Source organism: Pelecanus crispus, chromosome 7, assembly GCF_030463565.1.
Source record: "Pelecanus crispus isolate bPelCri1 chromosome 7, bPelCri1.pri, whole genome shotgun sequence".
Taxonomy (NCBI): Eukaryota; Metazoa; Chordata; class Aves; order Pelecaniformes; family Pelecanidae; genus Pelecanus; species Pelecanus crispus.
Window position 1 is genome coordinate 15,675,210 of NC_134649.1, and position 10,934 is coordinate 15,686,143.

The 10,934-nt window shown below is 45.0% G+C and overlaps 1 protein-coding gene across 2 annotated transcripts; it reads right to left on the minus strand.

The window, feature by feature from the left end:
• Positions 1 to 88: 88 nt before the first annotated feature.
• Positions 89 to 7,571, minus strand: PYGO1 (pygopus family PHD finger 1). Of its 2 annotated transcripts, none has more exons than XM_075714537.1 (3): positions 7,523 to 7,571; positions 2,955 to 3,040; positions 89 to 1,210 (listed from the first exon to the last, which is right to left on the minus strand). In XM_075714537.1, the coding sequence occupies exons 1-3, from the start codon at positions 7,569 to 7,571 to the stop codon at positions 89 to 91; spliced, it is 1,257 nt and encodes a 418-aa protein (XP_075570652.1). The 2 variants fall into 2 exon arrangements, with proteins under 2 accessions (XP_075570652.1, XP_075570651.1); XM_075714536.1 differs by lacking the exon at positions 7,523 to 7,571 and adding an exon at positions 7,164 to 7,221.
• Positions 7,572 to 10,934: the final 3,363 nt, after the last annotated feature.

The following is a 10,934-nucleotide window of genomic DNA, read 5'->3' on the forward strand; positions in this document are numbered from 1 at the left end:
CAACTGATTGTCTGCAGAAAGTGAAGTACCCAATTTGTAACCAAATCTTGATAGCAAGTATTTCAACCACTACCACCAATTCATGTTGTTAGCCATCCGTATTCAGTGCAGGTGGTCCTGCAGTCTCTCTTGTACGCATTAACTGAACATCTTTGTCAGCCATACAAGTATCACAACCCCATACTGCTGATGCTTCTGCTGTAAGAAGGCCATAAGCGGACTCAGTCATGCCTGTACAGATCCGATGAAACCATTTTTGACAAGAGGCTTCACACAGGATGGCATCCTGGTCATCATTAACTTCATGTGTACAAATTCCACATGGATAGACGGGTTCAGAGGACGAGTGACCATGGCGACTGGGATGAAGGGGTGTTTTGCTGCTCTTTTCAGAGTTGCATCCTTCAGCAGTACCTCGAGGCTGGCGGGACTTACTCTGAGTCCCATTTGAATGACCAGCGTTAGTGTTATCAGCACTATTAGAATGGCTATTATCCTGATTTACCACATTGTTTCGAGTAACATTTTTTAGGTCACTGTTACCTTGACTCACAATGTCCTCTGTCCTGTGATGATGCTGATGAGCAGCAGTGTTCTGGCTGGATGCTTTGCTTGCACCTTGACTAAAGTCTTGCTTTTGTGCTGACGATTTTGTCTGGTTGTACGTGTTTGGTGGAGGAACAAAAGAATGGTTTGACTCTAGCTGCGAATTTGGGAAATTTGGATTGTTTCCAGGACCAAAGTTAGATGGCACGTCAGGGTGAGGTATCTGACCAGAATGGCCAAAGTTCTCACCAGGATTTGGTCTGAAATGCTGACCAGGCATATTGACATTTTGATTTATCTGACCACTACTATAAGGTGGTTGATTCCCAAAACCTGGGTTATCATGTGGACCAAAGTTGAAAGAGTGGGGGCGACTAAAGCCCATTCCCACAGGGTTTTGAGGAAGGGGATGTGGTTGGTTTCTGAGAGAGTAAGAACCACCATATGGCGAAGAGACTCTGGGCAGCATGTGAGGTGGCATTCTGAAAGTGTTATAGCCTCCAAAACCAGGATAACCAGGATTACTAAAATACGGATTTCCTGAAGGAAGTGGTTTATAAGACACAGTGTTATAGTTGTCATCAAATGGATTTGCAGCTACAAGGTGGTCAGAGCTTGGATTTGGCGGTGGAGCATATTCAGATGGAGGAGGAAATGATGATCCCTAAAAATATTTTAAATACAACATTTAAATTAGTTTTAGTATTTCCCTGCAAGACAGACCAACCACAAAGGTCCTGGATTAGCAGGACTACTGCTAAAAGAACTGTTCAGCTGTTGTGTAAAGTTCACCCACTGTACCCTGCCAGGCTGTCTGAAATTTCAGTACAGAGGCAAGAGAGGAGTTTGGGCTCCAGATAACATGGTGATCTATCATAATCTCAGTGCTTTAAAAATTGTGCTGTTGCACAACCATGCTTCTGAAAATACTACTTGATGTGTGACTTCTATTTCTTCTTTTACATAAGAAAAGCAACAATACGGAAAGCCATGTGTCATTTAAACACACGCACAAAATAGTTCCAAATGCTGAAGGACAGATTTGAAGCATTTCCTTAGTTACATTTAATTTTACTAAATATGCATCTCTTAAGACATCCCACTTCTATGAGCATATGCAAACCTGATGTTACTATAACCCTAAAAAAGGTATATAGGAGTCTGCATATAGGAATTTTCTATATTCTGTGTACCAAACAGAGGCGTCCCTTATGAACATCCAGTGATTGTGGACAGTCTGCAAAGCATAGTCAGTAGGTATAAAATACAAGGATTTCTGGTTACAGAGCATAATCAAGTGTTTAATGGAGCCCAGAGGCCATTTAAATGTCATCAGAGTGGCTATACAATTGAATTTCATTCTCGACTAGCCTGTGGGGAACATCTAGCTGGTTCACCCTCGCGCTAACTGTGCTCACAGAAAGCATTTCCTCCTTAATACTTATAAACTAAGACTGAAGATTTTTTTTCCAAAAAAATTTCTGCTGTGGGGCAAATTTTGAACCTGGTAAGAAAAGAGAGGAAACTAATCTGCATGCCCTCTACAGTTATCACCATTCCAGAACACAAGGAAAACTCCACAAAGAAAGAGGTCTGAAACCCTTAAATTAACTGAGTATTTCTCAGAGCAGGTTTCACCATGACTACTTTAAAACAAAGCAAAAATTAAGAAAACAGATCTACATCTCAATGGAATCTGGATAGGCCTAACAGAAAGTGATTGTTTGACCTACATAAATAACATTACTCTCACTGGGCAGTACCAAATTAACAGATACTCTCACTCAAAGCTGAATGAACACACAAAGGAAAATTCTGCACTACAGGTATCTAATTGCTTTAGATGTTTTGTACTCAGGCTTCCTTTTCTGGAAACAGAAACTGTATAGAAATGCCAAATTGCAGGGATTCACTGGAAAGGAGCCGAACCTGCCTCACAGCTTTTGCTTGAAAATCACTTGGGGAATATGCCAAAAGTTTGGTCAAAGCACTAGCAAACTGTACTGATCCATTAGCCCACAGACCTACACATAGAGGAATAAAAATAAGAAGAAAAGTAGTCTCATGGCAACTACTCACGCTGTACAGATTTCTACCAACGGCTACAAAGTGATTAAAAGAAAGTCTGTCTCAGAATCAAATCCATATGGTAAAATACAAGTTGTTGCAGTCTTGCTGCACTCCTCTCTTTATAGGTCTTTGGCAACCTACAGAGATTAAAATAACTTCAGTGAGAATTAACTAGTATTATGAAGATTTCAACTTCACAGTATCACTGAAATATTTTGTATGTAACTGCTATTTGTGAGAACAGACTGATATTTGGAACAATGTGAGACAGTCATACCAGCAAACAACATCTCAGTGCACTATTTATTAAGAAATCAAAAGAACCGAAGGGAATTTACCTGTGTATTTGTTTTGCGCTTTTTCTTATCAGGGCTTCCAAGTTGTACTCCTGGTCCTCCTAACCCATCCAATCCACTGTCACCACCTACAAAATTTCAATCAGTGCAATACTGGATTAGTTTTCTTAGAGACTGTATTTTAAGATTGCCTCTGTCTGTCATAGCAACAGACACCTGTCACAAATACTGAACTTGTATTAATTCTGGTGCCTTACATTGCCAGCAAACATCTGGAGGTAAAAGTTAGCATATCTCGTATACAGCTATCTTACTCTATTACCACTTTAATGTCCAATTCGTGCTCATTACAGTTGGAATAAACATTTGCATTTATTTTAGGATTATCTGTCCCTTGGTTCTTAACATCTCCACTTCACCAGTTAGAAGTATTTCTTGTTTGCATAATGCATAAAACTTTCAGAAGAACTGCTTAAAACCATGCCTAAGGTTCACCTCCTATTTAACTTACACAGACATAGGATTTATTAAACAGTACATTACAATACACTATGACGGAAAAAGCAAATAGTAGTAGATCCATGAATGAAAACCACTGAAAACCTGCCGTGTTGCTTAGAAAGATCTCCAGTTTATCGGATCTAAATTTCGCTAAATGCAAGACTTGATCAAACAAAAAGATGCCTGCCAAAAATGAGAGGGCCTCTAAGTGAACCTGCCCTACTCTGCAGAAACCTCATAGAATAATCGAGCATGGCTGCTCTGGCACAAGAAGAAGTAAAGAATGTTCATTTTAGTGATCACTCGATCAGACTTGACTCCGAGCAATACCAAGAGATATCTGTACTTCACCTGGGATTCTTCTTCACCTTTCGTAACAACAGGACAAGCTCTCAAAGCTGTATAAATCATGGCTTTCATTTTTAAAACTCTAGTTAGACCATAGACATACACCGAAAAAAAAAAAAATTTCTAGCACATTCCTTATTATCCCAGTCAGTCTGCCTTCATGGGGCTCAAGTGGATTTGCCATCATATGGGAATACAAAGAAAACCCTGAGCTGAAGTATGAAAATCAGTTTTGGGTGATATGAGAGCAACACATGTTAAGATACTAACGCCATTACATTAAGAAACTGTATGTTAATTCATTTTTTCCCAGGCCCATTAAGATAATAGCTTATTTGCTCTTTAAAAAGAAAAATATATATAGTAACAGTATAGAACTGTAAGAAGTAGGCAATCCAGCCTAAAAATTTTACTGTTATTTGTTTAAAACTCATATTCAGAATACAAGACAAACTTTATCAAGATGCAAGCATACAGCTGAACACATGGGTTTTTCTTTATTACCAAAGGCAACCTGAAAATAACTGTGAATTATCAGTAGTATTACGCAAAAAAGCATAATGCATGACATTACACCACTCTACGTTAGACAAGTATTCCCAGCAGACAGCTAAACCAGCTTTAGGTCTATTCAGTAAAGTAACACAAAAATCTCTTCTCACAGGGAAGAAGTAGACCTATTGTATACAGACTGAAATATCCAACAGTTATTTCAAACACTCCTGATCAAAGGAGGCTTGACAAATTTTCTCTCCTAGCACTTCCATCCTCCCCCTGCCTCCTTTTTTGAGGTTTCAAGAAGTTTACCAGTCCTACCTCTAGTAAGAATCCAGTTCTGCCTCTGCTTTATTAAGTTCCTTTTGGCTTTGGCTGTCACTGTTGAAATTTAATTTCATTTTTCATTATACACAAGGAAGATATGTGGACATCCCAAATCAACACCTATCAGATTTTAAGTCTGAATTGCAAAGACTAGGGCGTGAAGTCACAGTCATGTTCTCAAAATAAACTCATGCTTCAGCATAGCATATCGCAGTATAACCTACCATCAGAGTAACTAGGGATCACTGTGGGGAAAAAAAAAAAAAAAAAAAAAAAAAAGTCCTTTTTGCCTTGGTTTAGAATATAAAATCCTGCCTATACTTAGTGTGCTGTGAAGCACTACCAATGCATTAACCGTAGATACTAAATAACAACAACATAAAATTTTACATAAAGAATGATGACAAATCTCCCTTAAATACCAACTCTACAAATCATCTTCTTGATAAACTACTTGCTCAAAACCGTCCTGCACTTTCCGTTAGCACCTTCTCTAGCTTTCCTATACGTTTATCATAAATTCAGTGGGAGATTGTACTGTGAACACCATTCCACCCAACTGCATAAAATACACTCCTTGTTCATGGTCCTGTATTCTTAATACATAAACAACGTTAACCACCAATAGCAAAATATTACAAATATCCAGGTTTCTTTTAATAAATTCAACAACTAGCAGCACAGATATTAGTAAATCTGTGATCAGGTAGAACACTGAGGATCATACGCAAGTGCTGTTTTACAGCAGCATAAGTTAAAACTTCATAAAATTACACATAAATTCCCTCTCTGGGACATCATTCTTCAAAAACATAAGCATATGCATATTAGAATTCCAGTGACAAGTTCCACCAATTTCTACATGAATTACTTACATGAGTGAAGCCATTCATATGCCTAGGTTTGCAGAACTGAGTCCTATGACTGGAAAGGTACAAAGCTTTTGTATTTTCAGCTCTCGCTGTGTGAGGCCAATGATTTAATTTAGCCCTAAGAATTTATATCTTCCCTGTGGATTTTATAATTATTTAATTTATACATGAAAGGAAACAGAATGTTAGTCCTAGCATACCTCCAAAAAAGAGTGAATAAGGGTCATTTTCATGCAGCCAAAATAAACTTTCCAGAAAGTCACTTTTGGTACCTACCACACAGACTTTCATTAAAAGGTGTACCAAGCACTTCGGAATGTTGCACTAAGGCTGCAAAAAATTATTTCATCATCTGAGACTAATTTTCCAGGACAAAATACAATCCTTTTGACTGGGACATCATATATGTAATGGATCTAGAGATATAAATACGTATCTAATAACTATTCCTTTATTAAATAACAGCTAAAATGTATTTCAGCCATTTACATTTGGGAAAAGGAAAAGAGATAAGTCCTGTATTATTTTTTACTTCATATGTACACAAGATAGACATTTTTAGCGTTAGTCAGGAGAACTGCAACTTGTAGTTGGGTTTACAGGTTAAGAGATTATGACTTTGCATGTATTTTATGCCATACTTAACATTCTGCAAATACACTATGGAGTATTTTCATACCCTGCCTAGGATTTTACAGGATGGATGCCACAGTCTTTTTAAATGGTGCTTTATCTCAGTAAGAACAATTTTCCCAAGAAACATAAATGGCCGAATAAACTTTTCATTACAGATAGAAAACTAAAGAGATTCTAATTTCAAACAGATTTGGTGAGCTTACTCTGTGGCCCTGATACTGTAAACAGTTTTCATATTAAGCGGTAACTGCCTGGAACTCGGTAGGTAACTCAGGCATGTGAAACTGTATGTGCTCAAATATCTGCAGAATCAGGGCTGGAGAGTGAAGGAGTCTAATGAATCCCAGTCTCCTTTGTAACACTGCCGCATATTTTCATTCTCTCATTCTCAAGGTTGCAATCCAGCTGTTACTAGAACAGTTTTAGAAAAGCAAACTGTAAATCAATGTCAATATACATAGCATATATCCACACCTTTCCCCACTTACCCAACCACAGAAAAGCTTAAAACATCACAAACAATAGAAGTCCAGGGGCAAAACAGGACATGAGGAAAAGAGAAGCAATAAACTGCAGATCTTACCATTTTGCCACAATTTTCACCCAACTCAGTCACCCTACCATCTTCCCTTATTTCATACTCAGAAACGCATTTCTGTTTTTAAGGACTATAAGGACACAACTACCGCTACGTAGACTGATGTGCTACTGCCATTAAAGTCAGTTGCACAGCCGAAGTCGGAAGAGATACCATATTTCTACCCTTCTCCTTACGCACTTCAAAGAAATGCATACTTCAAACCTCACTAGAGCCATACGACAGCGCATAAAGAATAACATTTCGATAGATTTTTCATTTCCCGAAAAGAGAAAAGCAAAACCCCAACTAGAATCAAGCAGAAGAGCAAGCCCAGGGGTAGAAGAGCAAACGCTCAAGTGTAATTTATGGGCTCTGCATCAACACTAACTCGGACATGTGGCACTGCCGACGTATTCCCTTGCACCAACAGTATGCACGCTGCATACTAATGGCCAGCACATCCAGAAAAACACAACAGACACAACCGCGCACCCGCACGCCTCCCCTCGCAGGTCACATCAGCGCGCAGAGCGAGCCCCGAGTTTTGCATTTCAAGGCCCGGAGGCTGCGGGAGCCCGCGGGGCCCGGCCGGGCCCCACCGTGCAAACTTAGCGCGGCTCCCGCGGCTCCCGCGCCACCCGGCCCCGCCGCCGCCGCCAGCCGCAGGGAGGGACCGCGGCGGGGGCGCGGGCGGCCCGGCCCGGGCTGCGCGGCGGCCGGCTCGGAGCCCGGCGGGCAGCGGCAGTCGGGTCCGGCCGGTGCGCGCATCCCGCGGCGCCGCCGGCTCTCCTCACGGGAGTTAGGCCTCAGCAGCGGCCGCCCCCCCCGCCCCAGCCCGGCCCTCCCCGTACCTCGGGATCTCTTCAGCGCGATGGGGTCCTTCTCCTGTTCCGCTGACATTACAGACAGCAGCGCATGGCTCCCAGGGCGGCAGGAATCGGGGCTCTTTGATGCTGCTGCCGCCGCCGCCGGCCCGCACCCCGCCCCCTCCGCCCCCGCCTCCTCCGCCGCCGCCGCCCCCGCCCGCTGCTGCCGTAGCCGCCGCCGCCGCCCCAGCAGCGGAGCTGCCAGACTTTGCAAAGTTTGGGCGCAGGAGGGCTCTACGGCGGCCCGCGGCGGGGGCCGGGCGAGGCGGGCCCCGGCGAGCGGAGGGCGGCCGCCCGGGAGCTGCGCGGGGGTCCGCGGAGCGCCGAGCCGCGCCGGGCAGGGCCCCCGCGGGCTGCGGGCGCCCGCCTCGCTCGGCGCCCGCCGCCGGGGCTGCCAGGCCCCGCGGCCCCGCACAGCGCCCCCGCCGGCCACCAGCGCCGCTCACCGCGCCGTGTCCCAGCCGCCGCTGCCGGCCGGCTCCCGGGCCCGCAGGGGCAGCCGCGGCCGCTCCCGCGGCGGCGGGGCGCTCGGCGGGGCTCCCCGCGCTCCCGCCATGAGCGCGGCGGGCCGCGACGCTTCCCGCGGGGCTGCCGGTCCCGGCCGCGCCGCCGCTCGGGGGGCTGCCGCTGGGAACAAAGGCGCCGCGCCGGGGCGGGCTCCGCCGGCGCCGCTCGCCGCCGCGGGCCTGCGGCCGCCGGGACGCGCCGGGCTCGGGTCAGCCCCGGGGCGGGCTCGGGCCGGCCGCGCGCGGCGGCCGAGGGGCGGGCGAGGCCGGCGCCCAGCGCGCGGCGGTTAGGACCGTTAGTGCGCGTGAGGGCGGGGGCCGGGGCACGAGCGGTCGCTGCCCTGACTGGAAACGACGGGGACGGGCGGGAGCGAGGGCAGGCGGCAACGCGCGGCTCCTTCTGGTGGCTTCTTGGCCGCGGCCGCCCACGTCACGCGCCGCACGGGTAATTGCCTCTCAGGGCTCGGTCCCGGCTGCGCTCCGCGCGTCGCTGGCGACTTCACCGCTTGCCTCCCACGCAACGCGCGCCTCACGCGTTCTTGTGGCCTCCAGGCTGCAGCTCCGGTGCCTCCCGGCCCACGCGGGCATTCACCTGAAGCGCTGAAGCACCGTGCTCCAGCGGCTCGCTGGCAGGTAGGTCCACGCCGGCTGGAGGCCCCTCGTCATGGAGGGGCTCCCTCCATACAGGTATCACCCTCCCACCTGGTCTCTGGCCTGAGGGTCGTACAGAGGAGGCACAAGCCACTGGGCTCAACTGGTGGCCCTCACAGTGTCGGTGAACCCTTCTGAAGCCTTGAAAAACACAAGATGACAGGTAAATCACTGCCCATATCGCTGTAGTTTTGTGGAAACATACCTTCTGCCACAGTTTTCCGTCTTCTGAAAGGGCTGCATTTCAGAGGTGTTACGTATGGAGTCCTCATCTTTGATCAAAACTGTTAATCAACTGTATTAAAAATAATCGTCTCTTGAATGAGGATTTATCCTTCCTTAACTGGGGTAAAGATGTCCAGCTGTAAAATACAGGGTTTGCTCACATGCCTTATTTCACAATACCTAGCAGTGCTATTTCTTTACATACCTTCTTGTCAGATGGGTAGTTGGTACTTGTCCGCTATTTGGAACACTTTTTCTGAGGGGAAAAAAGTGATGTTTGTATAAAGGTTAAGGTACTACTATGTTTTTGGGTTTACATTTTGCATGTCTAACTAAATAAAATGGAGAAAGCCATTCAGTTTTTAATGTCGATTTCCATTCTTCCCTAAACACCGTTTTGATTTGTCCACAGTCTCTTACTTTGCAGCAATCCCAGAATGCATGTACCTTGAAGTATAGCATATTGCCAATACTCTCACGGGATCTGCTGGTTAATTTTGTATAATCTTGCTGAAGAGAAGTATAGCCTGTTATTAGCAAGGGTGTGAGCTAGTCTATGTTTGGAGGAAGATGTGTCTTATCTGTTAAGAGATTTGCATTTGCTGTGATGGAGCTCGCTGTAGGCCTAGGTGATTCTCCCAGGACTGCATGAGCTTTTGTGCAAGGCTGCCTTGTAATAGCATGTAGACTGTAATTATGGATGCGCAGATTGATGTCACTGAGTCTATAAAGGTTCCTAGGGGGACGTTGTCTGCATCAGAAATGTGAGCAGGGAATTCAGATTTAACCCAGTGCTCTAGTTGCAAAAAATTATGTCTGTTTTGCTGTTCATCCAAATTCAGCTTTAACTTGTACTCGGTTCTTCAGTGAGTGGTCTGTGAGAATCCTGTTGGACCGACTTTACACTTCTAAAAGTACATTGGAAATGGCTGATGCAGTGTCTGAAGGGAATTAATTCACTTGCTCAGGTGCTGACACCAGCATCTCAAACATTCCCCAAAAGTTTATGAAAGTTCTCATCACACACCATTCACCACCTGATAGCCTCACTGCTCATTGGTTGTCCTTAAAATTACTCCAATATTTCTTCCTCTCAAAAGTTGGCATTAATTAAGACAGCTTAGGGGTACCTCGTAGCAACCTTCCAACAGCTAAGTGGAGGTTTCCAAGAAGAGAGAGAGAGGCTCTTTACTGAAGTACATAACAGGAAAATGAGACTCAGTGGTTATAATTTGAAACAAGGTTCCAAGTGGCTATGGGTGGCGGGGAGGGAAATTGTTTTGAGGGTAAGCAAGCATTGGGACAAGAAACTAAAGGAGTTGTAGAATCTCCATCCTGGGAGGTTTTCAAGACCCAACTGGGCAAAGCCCAGAACAGCCTGGCCCACGTTCAGCATTAATTTTGCTTTGTGCAGGAGGTTGGGCTCAAAGTCAAGACTTCCCGAGGTCCCTTCGAACTGTAATGATTCTGTGATTCTGCAATGATGTTGTTCTTTTTAACAATAACCAACCACACAGAAGCTCTTTCTCCCTGCCAGAGTACTCAGTTGTGAACTAATACTATTTAATACTTTATAACTCACCCTGACTGTTGAAAAGGGTGGCTTTGGTGAGATAACAGTAACTTCAATCACATGTGACACATCAGGCTTAAAAATGTTATTAAGTATAGAAGAGCTGGTTTTGGTAACTTCTAGGTTCTTTTCCTTCTGAATTCAGGTTAAAAAGAAGGCTACTAAAAGAGCCTCTCTGTACAAACTACCAGTAGGTAAAGGAAGTTCTTCAACTAATTGTCATAGCATCTGAACATTCAACACTGCATTGCATTATCAGGAGAGAAATATCAATGAGACATGGGTCCACAACAGAGCATCAGCATTTAAAGAGTTTTTACTGCATCCTTTCACATATATCTACTGTGTATCTTGGGAGCAGAGAGTAGCATAGAAGCCCATTTTGACAACATATGAACGCATGCAAATGTGTTAATTGAAAAAATATAAGCGCCACAGAGAA